The following is a 17,076-nucleotide window of genomic DNA, read 5'->3' as shown; positions in this document are numbered from 1 at the left end:
ATGACCGTACATATCCAAAGACCACTTCCTATTGCACAGGAAGAAGTTTTCCTTTCTGAAATGAGTTTGAAACAAGTTTGTAGGCTAGCCTGGACAAAAACGAACATACAATGAAAACGAGCATACTCTAGCAGAGACAGCTGAAGCTGAGAACTCCTGTTTCTTGCATGCACAAAGATAGAAGCGACGCGAGAGAAAATTCTTAGCCTGGTAACGCAGACTAGTCAAATTCTCAAATCATAATACAAGACAGACCCTCCCAGCACATTCGGGGTAGCTTTTGCTGAATCTTGCCCTTGGCAAAGCTGAAAAATTACTTTCTCAACTCCCTTTTCAACAATTGCTTCAATTGCCTCATTTTTCATCCTGTTGAGTACTGGTTGTCTGAGCCATACTCAGTCTGCAAACTGTGCACTAGCCAGCTGATTTGAAGACATTTGCATTTTTAGAACATGTAGATTAAAACATTCTCCTTTTTTTGTTGTTGTTAAAAAGTTTAACATTCTGTGTTATCTTTCAAGGCATGCCAGAAAGTAGTTCTTTTACTGTCTCCACATATCTTTGTAATTGGATCTTTATGGCTTTCCTGAGTGGGTTAATGAAAGAGATGCACTGTTCTACGTGAGCGTAATTGTTTTAGGCTGTTAAGGGATCAGAAAAAAAGCAGGAATGATAGCAATTAGTTAAGGATGAAATGGAGTTCAACTTTTAGGAAAAAGACAAAACTGAAGAGACAGGATTTTCTGTGCCCACTAGTGCCTAGTGCAACCCAGTAACTGCAGTTTTCCATACCACTTTTGGGTATAACTTTAATTACTCCATTCAGGCCAAAACACTGTGGCCTGAACTACATGCAGGCAACTCCTCATTGTTCTGTTAGCACTCCTGTTTGCATTCATTTTGCCAGATGCAACAAAGAAAGAGGCAGAAATATCATTCTAACTTAAACTAGATATTGTACATGAAACAAATTTGTTCACGTCTCTTAGATGACCCAACCAGAAACCCACCGGGGTAGTAGATAGTGATGATTTTTGCTTCTGCAAAATGCATTTCAGACCTCAGTGGAACAGAGAAAAAGTCACTTTGCTTAGGAAAAACCTTGCTCAGTGGACACATTAGCAAACCCAAAATTTCTAAGCTACAAAGTCTTAAAAGTAGGTGCAGCAATTCCAAGGCATTTTAGAAATAGCCTCCACCCAGCCACTCATTTGCACTGCATTTGGATCTAAGCACAGTCCTTGGCCCATTGCTCTATAATCTCCCACCACATCTCTTAGGAGTGGGACCTTTTTTCAGATGCATTTACTTCCTTAGCACATTTGCACGTGCATTTGTTCTTGATTTTTAATATAAAGCTAAGAACTACAAATTTGGCTCCAGCACCACCTCACAGCAGAGTTTTAACCCATTGCTGCTTTTTATTCACAAGCCGCTACAACGTATGCTAACAGTGCCTTGGGGAAGTGGATGCTGGAGCGCAAGGCCTGAGGTTGAAGTCTCCTGCTGTCGTGCCCCATCAGCAGGGTGGCTATCACAGCAGCACAGGTGAAAGAGGAGTTTCCTCGTGCTAGCTGTGCTTCTGGGTCTGCACAACCCTGGTTGGGAAAGGGTTATGGCATCAGCCTCTGGGCCGCATGAGACCCAGGCCGGGGCAGGAAAATGGTGCCTTCAGCCGGCTTCTGGTTTTGCTCTGCTGTCGCTTCTTGCTTTAACAAGTCTCATGCTGGGCACGTGCAGAAGCAAAAGCACTGAGCTGCAGGTTTTAACCCCGGAGAGGGAGCACAGCCCCACAGTGTATTCTGCTGATATACTAATATTTTCTCAATATTTTAGGAATAGCTGAAAGACCATTTTTAGCAATTTATCAGTTCCGTGAGAACAGAAAAGCCAACTGTAATGCAAAATTCTCTGCTTGGAAAGCAGCAGCAGGAGGGGGGATTTTGTCTCTCACTATTCCTATCTGCACAGACTGTCACTGCTCGCACACAATGGAAGTAATTTTTCACTCGTCTCTGGGGGCTGCTGCTTTGCCCTGGAGGACAGAGGCACTGTACTGTGACACGGGCACGTGACATTTGTTGCTGGCTTTTCTGGCTTGGGCAAATGCTGCCCGAGTCCCCAGGTACTGGGATTGCTGTTGCTGCTGATGCTACAGACTCCAGAAGTGGGGCTGGAGTTTTTTGTATTTTGGGAAATATAAGGCATTTTCAGAAGAGTCTTTTCTTGTCTAACTATGTTATTAGATACCTAGGCAGGAGCCAGTTGCGGCAAGTCAAAAAGATTGCTGAATTTCACTTAGAATTAGAAGGTGCATGAGACGAAAGAAAAAAACCCAACCTTAACACATGTTCTGCGCTGTGCTTGCGGTGGCTCACTGGTGCTTGGGCTGGTTCCCACTTCACTCTTCCTAAAATAAGCTCTATTTATTTTTATCTTAATGGGTTAGGACTGCAGTTCCTAAGTAGAGCTAGTGGTCTCAAGGGCACCCTTTAAGTTTAAACAGAGATTTGACTCATTTTTATGGGGGCTTTTGGAGAGGGACAATCACTCTCTGAAGACTGCTCACAGACTTCCAAACTCCTTTTAGGCAGGGTGATAAAAATTACTCAAATCACCAGTCCACACTAAGCCAGGAGGCCTGTAGGGTAGAAAAACGCTTTTTCCCTCCCATTAGTATCTCCCAAAAAACCCCCCGAAGCACCTACACTCACCTTTGGAGAGAATTGCCATTGCCCGGTGCAATGGGAAAGCTGTATTTTAGGCTGCCTTCAGCCTCTGGGTGAACTGCAGCTATTTTGGCATTTGCTGAGTCATTTGATTTGGTTACAAAGTCGTTGCTGCAAGGTCAGTATCTGTAACAGTAAAATGTGTTAGCGCTCAGAAAGCAAACAAGGGCAAATCCTTCCTCGCTGAGAAGCAGTCCCGTCCTGCCGTCCCGGGGTGGGAGCCGGCGATCGCTCACCTTTAGGCACTCATGTTTGCACGTGCAACCACGATTACACTTTCGACTCTGTAGGTGCTGGATGATGCACCTTTCCCTCGCTACACGAGCCATGCGTTCCCCCGACAAGCTTTACCTAAAGAATGCGAAGCCACAGCGCTGGGGGCACCGGTGGGGGACGCGGACGGGGGACGCGGACAGGGAACAGGCCCACGCCAGCCAGGAGCAGCGCCCAGTCCAGGCGAGGCAGCACCTCCCGGGCTGGTGCGAGGACTGCAAGGGGCGGCGTGGGCAGGACGGCTTTGCTGCCGAGGAGGAAGCACCACAACAGGCCCCAGCAGCCCATCCACGGTGGGGACCTGCACCCCCACTCCTACGCATGTCCCGTGGGGCTCTGCCGAGGCGGACGTCAGCCCGAGCCGGCTCCCCGCGCTGCAGCGACGAGCCGCCTTCCCCGTGATCAATGGTGAAACCCGCATTAGTCACAGCAGGAGGCTTTTGCTAAAAAGCGCCACAGATGGGACACGATCTCTTGTAACGCTTCCCTGCAATGTCTAGCTGAAAAAAAATGAACTGAGAACCAAGTCTCGGGGCGGCTCTTGTTTCACTGTGAACGGGCAGTTTATTCAACAAAGCGTGCTGCCAAACATGTTCTCCAGCAGAGCAGAGCTGTCTGGGACCCTGAGTGAGCTCGGCTCAGCGTTGCAGCACAGACATATTTTCCATCTGCCTGGCAGGAGCTTCCCAGCGCTGCCTCTCCCCACGCTGCCGAACTAGGTCAGGATCTTGCTGCCTTCAACACGCCGCAGATCCAGGCACAAAATCACTAGAAACTGCGACTTCCCCCGTCACACCTTGAATTGCCCGGCAGGACTGCTCTATTTTCAAGCACCATTTTGTCCCTGGCCCATTTCACACCCATCCCAAAGCCCCAGTGCCCCAGCACAGCTGCCATGGGGCAGGTTTGGGATAAGGATAAGGGCTTTTTCTTCTCAACACCGTTAGTGTCTGAGGAAACCACTGTGGCTTCCCAGGCCAATCCAACTGGCACCCTGGCAAAGCCCAGAGGAAGTTTTCATCTGGTTTCATAGGAAACCTGAGGCAGGACCTGTGCACGTGCAATGCCTTGAGCCTTTTGGCTGACTCCAGCCCCACACCTGGGCGGGAGAGGTTCTCCAAGAGAACTGGGTTCCTACAAACTTTATGGAAACATGCAAAAAGTGAGAATTCATACTTGACCGATCACCAGAGCTGCCCCAGGTGATGATTGCGTGGGTTAGGGGAGGGGGGTTGTTCTCCTGGAGGTTGTTCAGTGGCAGGGAACATCGCTGAGCTGTCAGGGAGCTGGGGGACGGGGTGCTGGCTCTGAAGAAGCTCTGCGGGACCATCAGCACAGCACGAAAACAGCCCTGTGCTTCCTCTGCCAAACATTCCCACCCCTCCCAGGAGCAGCTGAACTGATTACAGCTCACAAAGGAAACTGTATACATCCTTCATGTTTACATTGTATCCATTCCCACCATGTTCCAACAGCAAGTGTAGGGAAAAGCTTAAAAAAAACCAAACCAGCTCCGATAAGGATGAATTCTGGCAGAGTAAGGAATGATACTTCCAGTGTACTCCCAATCAGCTGATAATCTGCACGGAGCAGAAATATTTACTGGCTGGAGAGCAGCAGGGCAGGCTCTGGAGCCCTGCCACGGAGCACACGCCTGTCCCAAGCCCCACACAGGATCCCGGCCGGGGCAGAGCAGGGGCCACGGACCCTCAACCAGGACCCGTAGGCTGCAGCCAGGGCGCCAGTGACCCACTCTGCGTGGGGGATGATGGCCCCAGGGCCATCGCTGCCCTCCCGGCAGGGTGATGGGACCCCCACAACCTCCCACACCGCCAGCCTGGGGCACCCCTGGGGCCAGGCTCTATATCTGGGTCGTCTCGCAGCTCCTGTTTAGACTCTCCCCACTGCTCCCTTAAAAAGATGAGTCTGGTCCGTACCAACCCCAGCAGCATCACAGAGCATCCTGCAAAGCAGGGAGGGAGGGCAGGGGTGGGCAGCGGGGGAGCGGGGTCAGGAAACTCTTCAACCCCCATTCATCTCTCTGCACCTCTGCACCTCCCCGGGGGCTGTTAGGGAAGCACTGTCAATTTTGAGAGTTGCAAGGCATTTGCAAATTCTGTGTTTAATGGGCTGGTATAAGCCGGGATATCAACACTGCTCAGACCTATAACACCATGACTTGCTGCGGCGGAGAAACAAGAAGGGACAGGGATTTACTGTGACTCCGCACTTCTGTGTTGGCAGAGCTAAAGCTGAACTCTGGCTTCAGCCACTGCTTCTGGTGTTACTGCCTTACCTTAAGGAATTGCTGGGGGTTTTGTAATTACTTTGCAAGCATAAAACAAAATCCCAACCCTTTCCAAAGACAGAAGCATTCCCATTCCTGCCCTGCCATGCCTATGGCAAAGTCTCTGTGTTTTGTCTTGCACATCCAACTGAAGCAGTGCTGAGGTACATGCAGTTTCCTCTCAAAATTTGCATTTGCAAAGCTGCTGCTTCACGACCATGTCCTTTAATTCAAGCCTGGAGTGATATGCCATTACGTGTTTGTCTAATTTGTTTTAGAAGAGAGTTTCCACCCTTAGGACAAGATTTGCTTCCCTTGCTAATGCTTCAGGATCAAGTGTCAAAGTTGTTCCCTAGTTTGATCTGCATTACCCGTCCTCTTACAAATTCTGCTTGCGCAGGCAGCGGCTACAGCAGAGAGGGGCAGAATTGGTCAGAAATGATCCAGGCAACTCCTGAGCCTTTCCTACAAGACTGCAAGGGAGACAGAGAAAGGGAAAAGCTCCCCAAGCACCAAGCGCTTTCCAGCCATATGTGCGTAAAAATTTCTTCCCATGCCACGTGACAGAGGAAGAGGCGCAGACCCATTACACAATAATAAAAATATGCCTTTGGCAATGTTGAGCCAAAACCTGGAACTGCTGCAGGAAGCTAGCAATCTGCACAAAAAGGAGTAAAACGTTAATAAAAAAAAAAGACCGAAGTCAATATTGCACGCTCCTCAGAAGGAAGCTGCTGCGGCAGGACGGGGCTTGGGCTCTGCGCGTGACAGCAATCTGCAGCAAAACATCTGCTTAAAATCGTGTAGGTTTCCAGTGCCTGTCAAGATCTCACTGAAGAGATTAGTCTTGGTGAGTAGATTCACTTTTCCTTTTTTTTTTTCTCCTTCCTCTTAACCTTAACTTCGAAAACTTACCAAATAAGGTCTAAATCATTGAGCGCTCAGGTTTCCAGTGCCTGCACAGCAATCCGTAAAGGCAACAGTTGCCAGCTAGAAGAAATACTCCAGGAAGGAAACACCCCTTAGACTTCTGCTGGGAGCACCCACCTTGTACAGCCGAAACCGCAGCCTCTCCCTTCGCTCTGGTACTGATCGGCAGCTTCTGTAACAGGGCTTTAGCTCGGGGCTAGGAAAGGTTTGCCACAGGCATCCCTGGCTGCCTAAAGCCGAGACGGTGATGCAGGTTCAGGCACAGATGCATCGCTCTCCTTTATCTCCTTTGACATTGCTTTGTGCAATACCAGATAACAGAACAAAGTCATATTTGGTATAACTATTTCACTGGCTTATATCAGAAATTAAATACATCTATTTCAGCTGCTGTCACCGGCAGCACACCTTCCTTTATCTAAATCAGCCCTGTGCGCTCAAGGGCTCCTTGTGCTTCCACCCCGGGGATGCCGCAGGGCAACCACCAGAGCTGAGAATTAGGCTCACGGGAATAATGATTATTTTGAAGACTAATTAAGATGCCTCGAGGTACACTGGAAAATTGTGAAGCAGGAAGATGGTTGTTTTGTTTAAGAAAGCCTCTAGTATTGGAAGGAAACAGAGTAGAAAGTCACCGTCGTTTGTTCGCTGCTGGGTCCCCTCCCGGGCTATCAGACCATCCTGCTCCTCCCTCTCTCCGAGCAGCAGTTCCCCCCAGACTCTCTCCTTTTCTCTCCCCCACTGTGCTTTTCCTCCCCACCGCATGGCACAGGGTCTCCCTGGCCAAAAATCACCATCCGGCCACCACGCATGCCACCAAACCACCCCACATCTGGAAAACCCTCAGGGATTTTTCCTTCTGATGGGATTTCAGCCCAGCTGCCCTGTAAGCACCAGAAAGTACAACTGATCCTTCATGCCTGGGACTCACTCTTACAGGCAAAATATTTTCTTACAGAAACACCTTTTTAATGCATACAGATCTATAGAATTGGTCTGGCTTCTTAACTCACGTGCAGCAGGGCTGGGATGAGGGTGGTTGCACAGGGGCTTGCAGGAGCCACATGGAGCAGGGTGTTGTGGCAGCCAAAGCTATAGGGGAGACGTGGCAAGAGATGTGTCCCCCACACCCCTGCCTGTGAGGCCCCTCCAGCAGCAGCAAGCCCGTCCCACACTGCAGCAGCCAGCAGAAAGAGGAGCTGCAGGTCAGGACTGGGGGCTGCAAGGAGCCCTGTGGGGACACAGCTCCTAGGCATGGAGGCTCTCAGGTGAGAAAGTGATGCGCTGTAGCTCTGGCGACAAGGAGCGTGCACAGAAAAGCTATTAGAGAGCATGGGTTTGCAGTCGCCCTGCACAGATGCTCCATGTGCTACAGAAGCTCATGGGATGCTCAAGTTTCAGCATGGAGGGGTTGGGTTAAAATCCTGCTGAGTGTACAAGTGTCTGCTTCAAATGGGCTGGTTAGGGCAGCTGGGGAGTCAGGCAGCCCACCCGCTCCTGGCATTTGTCGATCCTGAGGAAAGCGAAGCCCCAGCCTCCTCTCCCCAGCCCCTGCGGCAAGGAGAGCCAGGGCATGGGGCAGCCTCTGCCAAGGGCCTGAGCTCCAGCAGGAAGAGAAGGACCCACCGAAGCAACGAGCGATGACAGCAAAATGTCCTAAAACAGAAAGGGGGTGTCAGGTAAAGGCCATGGGGCAGAGTCAGAACATCCCGTTTCAGATACATGCTTGCTTTGAGTCATTCATTACATTGTATTATGTAATTATAGTGAAGGCCACTAAACACATGGCTTGTTAGGAAGAGAGAAGCCAGTAAATGCTCAGCTCTGCATGTACCACGCTTGCAACTCAGAGATGCTCTGTCTTTATTGCTTTATTTGCCCTGAGGTATTTTCTATAAAGGTGTGTTCCAGCTCTAAGATTCAGGAGTGAACATTTTCCAAAATCATCCCCTTCCTGGTTTGCTTGCTGACAAGTATTCCCCAAAATTAGCCGGTGGGGATCCACAGCACAGTTTGACAGACTACATTGATCTCAGGGGATGCCCTGGACCCACAGCAGCAATTTCCATTGATTCAGCTGAAGGGCACAGGGAATCATTGCCTCTCAAACCCAGCTGATGGACACCTGTCACTCCACCTGTCTGCCTCATCCTTCCACCTCAGGGCGCAGACATTTGCAGCACATTTTGGAGTCCCTCTCCTCTCTCTCTGGGTGGAGGTTTGACCCAGCTATGATCAGAACATGAGGCCTCAGCCAGAGCCTACCTAGCATCTGGGAGCTCAAAGGGTCTTTTCTTCAAGACCCCCTACCTCAGAGCAACTCAGTGCTGCCCTTCTCCATCACATGTCCACCACAAGCTGCACCATCTCCTGAGCCCAAGGGCTTGGTCTTCTTCAACTGAGCAACCTAGAAAGCACCATTGCTGCTAAATATTTCAGAAGACATCATTTCAGAGTGACTCAATGGATGGATAGGTTATTTTTAAGTATTGGGAAGAAAAGCATTTCTGAGTGCATGAGATCTTGCCCATCACCAACATGCTGTCACTGAGGGAGAGGCACTCCACACCTGGTGCTCTGGCCCAAGCTTGGCACCAACATGCTTGATAACCTCAAGCGTAGTCCTGGTGCTCCAGGCTCTGCTGGGGAGAAGCTGGGGCATGGCAGCCCTAAGCCCTGGCCAGCCATGCCTATGCTGTGGACACCTGAGCTAGCTTGTTTAAGTGAAGCTGGTCCACTTTCTTTTCCTGTGCTGAAATCAGTGCCCAATACCAGTGTGCTCTCCCCAGGTGCTGAAGAGCTGAACGTTTGCATTTCAGTGGCAGGTACAAACTACAGCCATTGCCCAGTCCCCACGCCCGGTCCCCACGCTCAGACGATGCAGGACCTCCTCTCCTCCCTAAGCAGACCTCCACCACCAGTCAGCGCTCGTAACCCCCTGGGCACAGCGCACACACCCACACAACAGGCGTCAGTCGTGGCCAAAAGGTCTCCAAAACCCTATTAACAAAGGCATTAATTAAAATGTCACTAGGAAAGTAAGACCTCAGCTGAAACCATGCTGCATGGCCTCCAGTGCCAGGCCTGCCGCCCGTACTGCGGAAAGATGCTGATCTGTTTCCAATTTGCTTTTTGGAGCTCATCGTACATTCTACATAGAGAAACAATTTTCCTTTTAAGGTGGAACAGCACGAGGTTTGTTTTCTTTCAAAGAGATTTCTTTAAGAGGCTATTTATAGATCCTCTTGTGAATGTGACTGTGCTTTGCATCCCACACGCACTGCTGTGATGTGGGATGAAATGTTCTTGTGGAGCCGTTAATTAACACCGACTCGGGAGCTGCGCCAGCACACAGCTCCAGGTAGTCGAATATTCTCCGTCTATCCAAGTATCGGTACTACAAAACTCCCAGCCTCGGGGTATTTTGTGTTTGCCACTTTTTATCCCATCAGGTCAACTAGCTGGGTTGTCTGAAGGTAATAGAAGTACTTATGGTAAGAAACTTTAAGAGAAGGAGCTGCCCTCCTGCCCTGTACTCCCTCTTGCCTGTTTCTTCTCCACATGAAGCAGTCCCAGCTTTTTTCCAGGTTATGCTCCACAATGACATTTTTCCTTGCCACAACTTATTAGTGTCATCCACCTCCAGACGCCTCTCACTTCTCTTCTGCCCCATTTGAGGTGGTTACTGGGAAGCAGGGATGTAGCTTTCCTTGGGATCTCCCCACTCCGCAGGCATTTTAACATTTTGTTTCCCTTTCCGTGAACTGAGAGCCTTTATTCAACTGCCCACATTAATACTGGTTGGTGATTTCCATCTCACAAGGCCATTAAACTGACACCTTTCACCAGCATCAAATAAACTTAGGTATAAGAAATCCAAAAGAGAGCTGAAGAACAAAATGGCTTAGCAGCTGAATCCAGCCCGGAGATCTGTTTTGCATTTCCCACTCCTCTGCATGATCTTAATTATACATATCGCAGAACTGGGAGGCTCCCACTCAGCATTAATAGGTAGCATATTGCTCGCTGGATTTGGAGCATGTAATATGCATTTCCACCCCCTTCTGGAGCCGATACCAGGATGAGAGTGCTAAGGCCAACGTGAAATTTATCCAATACTTTAAGCATCTTATTTCCAGTGCAGGAGTTAAACATAACACTACTGGGGAGATGCTAAAGCCTCCTGGTATTTGACTTAATGATGTCAAGCAGGACCTTGCCTGACCAAAAGGCCACCGACAGATTGAAAGGTCTGGAATATCCCAGCTCATCTTCTATTGCATCTGTGCTTAACTACAAATTTGCTTCAGCACCAAAGCTTGAAGGCAATATGTGAAAGGCAGTTTGCTTGCTTTTCAATCCTCACTTATATTCTGTATTTTGTTAGCAGGACTTCGGGATGTGATAAGAAAGCCCACGCAGACGGATGATTCTTGTAAAATATTTAACCCCTTACTGTCAGAGGTAGCTGTAATAAGGGAAAAGACTAAATTTCATAGGAGTCTTTTCCATCAAATAAGAGTGTGCACCTCTTAGGCCGTGGGTAGGAGTTGTATTAAAGTGATACATGGCTAATTCCTTTAAAAAAAAATCCTTTGGCTTTAGCTTCATCTCTCCTGATCAAAGAGCTACCAAGCAAACAGTGAACCAGCCACAGAGTTGTATGGGGCAGTTTTAGGCTTCGTGTCTCATTTCTCCAAGGGCTACTCCAGCTACAGAAGCTGAAAGAAAGAAATTGGGCCAGGGGATGCCTTTCATCCCCCAACCAGCTTGTTTCCATATTCATACAACTGGAAAAGAGCCCAGCTCCATCAGCATCTCCCCTCAGCCCATGGTCAGTGCCCACCAGGGAGCACCAGCCCTGCTGGGGAGCTGGTGGCCATGGCCATAACCTCCCTCACTGGCAGAGCAAAGGGAGGAAAAAGTCCTCAGCCCGGGCATGGGGAGGCCTTCTGTTCTGGGGAGGGGATGGCAGGAGCACCTTTACCCATGGGTAGTCAGAAACTGATACCGTAGGGGAAATTCTCTTTTTTACTATATCTGTAACCACGTGCAGAACCCAAATTCTATTTTAAATGCTTCTAATACCCAGAGTCTCAGGTGGGTCATGCATGAAGATGGGCTCTTATCAATCAGCCTGATTTTGAGCATCTTCTCTAAGCTGCTGATACATCTGAGCACTATTTCAAGATGCAGTGGAGTTACTCAGGAGTTGCACGTGGACCATAGCTATTTGCAAACAGCTCCATGCGCAGACATCCAGAGGGATATTTTACTGTGTAATAACTGCTCTGTATCATTAGCAGATTCATGGGAATAGCTTTATTCCAGAAATTATTTTCCATCGCTATTTCCCCATCCAGGAGTGGAGTGAGACGAGCCCAGGAGGCTCAGTCTCCCCCTGTGAATGAAGGCAGAGCCTCGGATGCTCCAAAAAAGCCCTTGGCATTTGCTATACTTAAAGCAATGGCTTACTTTACCAAGCCAGGAGACAAACAACAGCCAGGGTTTTAGCAGTTACCTTTCTTTCCAAGGTGACTGCTAGTAACAGGCATAAAGCCTGAGCTACTGCCCGCCCCGAGAGGCAGGTCAGCACGGCGAGAGGGCAGCAGGGCAGAGGCTGCAGCAGGGCCGGTCACGGCCGCAGGGGCGGCTGCACCCCGACACTGAGCCAGACTTGGTGGGCGATTCGGCTGCAGGCTGCGCAGTGCCGTGCAGCCGAGCTGCCATGAGGAACCGGGCACTCTCAGCTAGCTAAGAGGCTCAATTCGTACTGTCAGGCAAAACGCAGTAAGGACTGCCTTGGCCCAAAGCCTCCGCAAGCCCGTCTTCTGAATTCAGCCCTGCATCACACGATGGGTTTCGTGCTTGGTAAGAAACCCCAGTGACCCAGTTGCAGGGCAGGTCTTACTGGGGAAGTTTACACCAAAACCCTTTCTCCTTCCTCCACTCTGCTAGTCCCGAGCAGCTGCTTTCTGCACCCCTCTGCCATCGCTACTTTTGTTTCCGGGGAAAGGAGGCCCAGAGAACAAAACAAAACGAGGGATGGCCACAGATACAGGCTTAGAGAAGAGCAAGTTTGAAAAAAATATTGGTCAGACCTAGAAAACTCCATGAGCCAAATCCTTGAATTCATGTCACACCAAAACAAACAGCTCCCCCACCCTGCCAGAAAGAGCCCAATTATCTCCCATTTTCATGCAAGTCTCTACAACGCACTGTCCGGGTGGAGGGGATACCGCCGTACCCACACACGTGGTAGCCAACCACACACAACAGCCACGTCCCGTCTCCTTTTTACAGGCTGCGCCATGATCTCCGCTGTCCTCCTCCTCTGGACTGTGCCCTGTGTGGCAAACCACATCCTCGGGGGCTTTGCCAAGGGAGCGCTGCAGGAAGGTCCCCAGCTGGCGTGCAGCCTGCCGGGACCCCCCGGGCCACCCGGCCCCCCCGGCGCTCCCGGGGCTCCAGGGACGGTGGGCAGGATGGGCTTCCCGGGCAAAGATGGCAAGGATGGCAAGGATGGGGATAAAGGCGAGCACGGCGATGAAGGTAAGAGAAAAGCACTTCTTAACACAGCAAGGGTAAAATGTAAAAGCAATAGTGCAACAGCCCAGTTAACCTGTCACCCCAAATCTAAGCCCCAGGACAGACAACATCTCATAGGAAACTCTTCTAGAAATTTCCACTCTCCCCCCTCCAACATCTCACACTTGTCAGCTTCTGCCAGGAGGGTTCAGACTCGCATCATTTGCTGATAGCATCTTAATGCTGTATGCAATTCCTATTGGCTTCATTTTGTTATGAAGTGAGATTCTCCCTGTTCTGATAGATGCTCTCTAGATGAGACAAAGTGATGGTCTCTGACTCCTGCTCTCAAGCGAAACATAGTCAGGTGAAAAAATTAAGTATTTGCTCCCCGGAGCACTCTAGCTGGGTGACAGGCTGACCATGCTCAATTTAAATCAAAGCAAACAACAACCCTTCTTTAATCCTGAGGTGGGGCTCTCCTTTAGATCCAGCCTTACAGTCAGTAAGCATCAGGACCAGCTATGGTGAGAAAACAGTGATTTCCCATTGCCACACTAGAGTGCACTCCTGATTCAGCGTAACACCAGCGTGCCAAAGCTGCATCTTATTCTCTTCTCCCACTCCCAAAACAGGGAATCTGGAGAACAGGTTTCCACCCACAGCTGCATTTAAATCTAGTCTTGCTACAGCAGGTCAAGAGACAGGGTACAAATCCCCATGAATTTGTCTTATATCAGACACTACTGCAATCAGCAGTAATCAGCAGTTGCAGCATCACAGTGACAGCCCAGCTCGCTTCCCATCTCAAGACAGGCTGTATTCTGGTTCATGACTGGTTCATCCCCCAACTAGGCTGGGCTTTTTACTACACCTAGAATTATTTTTTTTTTTAAACAACAGTTTCATATTAAATGTAAAAAAAAAAAAAAAAAAGAGGAGATTAAAAGTACTCCATCTGCTCACAGCTAGGTTCCAAAAGCTTCACAAATCTGTCCCACTCCTGGAAAACCCAAACATTTAAAGCTTGTTCTTGGCCAGCTTTATAATTAATTACTCCTTTTTCTCAAGTGAGCCAGATAATTGAACCAGCCTTTTGGTTCTTAAAAGGGACAGACTGTCCTGCTCCTGAGTCCCATTGTTATCATGCCAACCACCTACCTAACATGGTTAGTCAGGTCTGACAGATGTCCAGCCCCAGGTGGTATTTCATCAGGATTCTCACCAGCAAAGTTTTCCTCCTAGATGAAAATATACCACTGCAACGATACAACCCCTTTCCACTTGCCATATCATCTCTTTCACTGAAAATTTACAAGGTTGTTTGTCTTTTAGGTCCACGAGGCAGAACAGGAAACCCCGGCAAGCCAGGACCAAAGGGGAAAGCAGGAGCTATTGGCAAGGCAGGACCACGAGGGCCCAAGGGTTTAAAGGGTAATCCTGGAAAAAATGGGGCACCAGGAAAGAAAGGGCCCAAAGGGAACAAGGGCGAGACTGGGATGCCAGGACCCTGCACCTGTAACGCCAACAAAGCCAAATCTGCCTTCTCCGTGGCAGTCTCAAAGAGCTACCCAAGGGAAAGGTTGCCCATTAAATTTGACAGGATCCTGATGAACGAGGGAGGACATTACAATGCTTCCAGTGGGAAATTTATATGCGGCATCCCAGGTATTTACTACTTTACTTATGATATCACTTTGGCCAACAAACATCTGGCCATTGGCTTGGTCCACAATGGGCAGTACCGGATCAAGACTTTTGATGCCAACACTGGGAACCATGACGTTGCCTCTGGATCAACCATCCTCTCTCTGAAGCAGGAGGATGAGGTATGGCTGCAGATCTTTTACTCGGAACAAAATGGGCTCTTTTATGATCCCTACTGGACAGACAGCTTATTTACTGGCTTCCTGATATATCCTGATCAAGATTATCTCAATGAAATATAGGATAAGAAACTAGCCTGTGGGAAAAAATAGGAAATGCATGAGACCTCAGTCCAGCAAAGTGTAGCCTGTACATGAACATGTGTGGGATTATCATACGATTCCACATTTTTGGCGCTAACAGCCTGTATTGGGTATTTAAATATTTACTGGATGTCATCAACTAGTCCACAGGGTGCCAAGACCAGTAGGACTCACCTTTAAGCAGCCTTATGAATCTCTAAATCTCAAAGCCACCCATTATGTTTTCCGTGATGATTCGAACACACCATGGACATGTAACTCAAATACTGCAGAATTTTTTGCAGAATGCTTTGATTATTATATTATTATTATGAAGCATGGAGACCAGCAACCATTTCCTGAAAGCTGAGCTCAGAAGTGCCATTGATGCTGGAGATTGTACCACTGCGCCTCCTCCCTCTACACCCCATAATAGTAATAATCCTTGTTAATACAGAGATACACTTTACCAGCTACCTAAGAGTCAGGAAGTTGTCAGCTAGAGTTATAAAAGTAAGAGTAGCTCTCAGCCTCATCAAAGCAGTACTAATAAGCAAAGGCATCGGTCTAAATAGGAAATTACACAAAAGAGAGTTCTCATTTTTAAGGTTAAAGATAAGACTCCTCGTAAGACTGTTGCACTGAGCACTGGCATTTCTCAGATTTCAGCCTCAATATACCAGCGCTGGAGTCCTGTGTCTGGTTTCAGACAAGCGTTGGTAAGCTGTGACCAGAGCCTGAACTGGGCTGTGCAAGCCGAACACCTATGGGCCCCCGAGCCACGGTGGAGGATGAACTTTGCAGATAAGACTCAACTGTCAAAGACAGCATGAACCTTCACTCCAGAAACAGATTCATTAATAACCCCCTTCCTTCATCCCTGCCAGCTTTTGCTGGAAGGGGATACTTGTGGTGCTGCTGAGATCCCCCTCAAGGGCTTAATGTTACAGCTAGACCCTATCTTACTGCTGCTTTGCTTTTTTGATGTTGTATGTCAAATGTTACAGATGTTCCAAAATCAATGTTTTGGTTCTAAACTGTATGGAAAAAACCCCAGAAAAGTCAAAAGCTGAAGTTCCGCTCAGCTGAGCTTTTTGCTTTTGCTAAGCTGAGCTTAGCAATTTTTTTTCCTCCTCTGCATCAGCTGACACAGGGACATGCTCCAAAATGGTTCGCTATTACCAGAGCAAAGAGTTCTCCTGCCATAAAGCCACTCAGCCTGGCTGCCTTGGCCCAGGGTGTCCAAAACTCCTGTAACACAGAGGTCTCTGTCTCAGTAGCCAGATGGAAGGAGTCTCTTCCTCGCTATCAGATGCGTCTTCTTGGTTTCCAGTTTTTCATCTCCTTTATCACTTGGTGAAGACTCCCATGAACTCTAGCTCCTCTAATCCTCATATTTAGGCATTGAAGGGATATCCCATAAGAACAAAGATTTTTCTTTTTCAATCTTACTTTTACAAGTCAAAATATTTGCATGATTTTCGTGAACTACGGTAATTGTGTTATATCTTACAAAAATGTTTTCAAATACATTTTATAAAATAAATCTGAACAAAAGTACTGCTGGAATAGTCTTGATATTTAGAAAAGTGGTTTCCCAGAAGGTATTTCAAAACTGTGTTACAGATTCCACAGACACTGTTGGGTTTAGCGATGGATTTTGTAGGGGCTGGTGCCACAGGAGTATTTCCCTCCTCCCAGCCCAGCAAGCTGGGGAATGCACAAAGTTTTCTACTCTCTGTGCAAGGAAACCTGCAAGGTGGAAGAATAGGATCTGCCTGTTCCCCTGAAGCTGCTCACCCAGACGGCAGGTGTCCTTTCCCTGGCAGTGGTTGCTCAGATAATGTATTTCTCTTTCCAAACCTCCCTCATTTAGGGTGTCCTGGGGTGCATTTGCAGGCAGCTTCCCAAAGGCAGCAGCAGTTCAAGGATTGCATTTCTCCCTCAATGCCCAGCCCCTCACTCCCACCCTGACAGCCCAGGAGCCCAGCGGGGGAAATAACTGCATTTTGGCTGAGCTGAGGTGCATGCAGGTCTCTACAGGTCCCGACACAGGTCCCCCAGCAACTGTACATGTTAGGGGCAGCTCAGGGGAGGTGGTGGGATGGGTGGGAGTATGTTGCCTCTCCACAACACCACCCAGCTGTGCTGCACCCAAAAGGGAAATTACATGGTACAGCTTTAATTAATCCAGTAGCTCTCACAGCCCACTGCTGCCAGAAGACAGAGACCTAGCTTCCCTCCTCAGTTCTTCCCCCTTGATTCAGTGCATTACCCATCCCCAAAGTGGGTAATTTTGGGGTGGGGTTTTTTATTGTTTGGGTTTTATTTGTAGTCAAGTTAGTTCTTCCCTGATTTTATGAGCTGAACCCACTTGGCA

At 48.7% G+C, this 17,076-nt stretch overlaps 1 protein-coding gene across 2 annotated transcripts; it reads left to right on the top strand.

The window, feature by feature from the left end:
* Positions 1-5,884: 5,884 nt before the first annotated feature.
* C1QTNF2 (C1q and TNF related 2) lies at positions 5,885-16,203 on the top strand. 2 transcript variants are annotated; one of them, XM_075510058.1, is made up of 4 exons: positions 5,885-6,139; positions 12,523-12,771; positions 14,083-14,576; positions 15,359-16,203. In XM_075510058.1, exons 2-4 carry the CDS (start codon positions 12,531-12,533, stop codon positions 15,527-15,529), a joined length of 906 nt encoding a protein of 301 aa, XP_075366173.1. In that variant the 5' UTR covers positions 5,885-6,139; positions 12,523-12,530; the 3' UTR covers positions 15,530-16,203. The 2 variants fall into 2 exon arrangements, with proteins under 2 accessions (XP_075366173.1, XP_075366175.1); XM_075510060.1 differs by having other exon boundaries at positions 14,083-15,498.
* The last annotated feature ends 873 nt before the right edge of the window (positions 16,204-17,076 follow it).

This window comes from Mycteria americana, chromosome 8 (genome assembly GCF_035582795.1).
Source record: "Mycteria americana isolate JAX WOST 10 ecotype Jacksonville Zoo and Gardens chromosome 8, USCA_MyAme_1.0, whole genome shotgun sequence".
Lineage (NCBI taxonomy): Eukaryota > Metazoa > Chordata > Aves > Ciconiiformes > Ciconiidae > Mycteria > Mycteria americana.
The sequence above is the reverse complement of the archived record's forward strand: the minus strand, read 5'-3'. Positions and strand labels throughout refer to the sequence as shown.

Coding starts and splice junctions, on each gene's coding strand:
- C1QTNF2 (XM_075510058.1), top strand. CDS start 12,531: ATGATCTCCGCTGTCCTCCTCCTCTGGACTGTGCCCTGTGTGGCAAAC. Junction 12,772..14,082: donor AGGCGAGCACGGCGATGAAG/GTAAGAGAAAAG, acceptor TTTGTCTTTTAG/GTCCACGAGGCAGAACAGGA. Junction 14,577..15,358: donor CTCTGAAGCAGGAGGATGAG/GTATGGCTGCAG, acceptor GGCATTTCTCAG/ATTTCAGCCTCAATATACCA.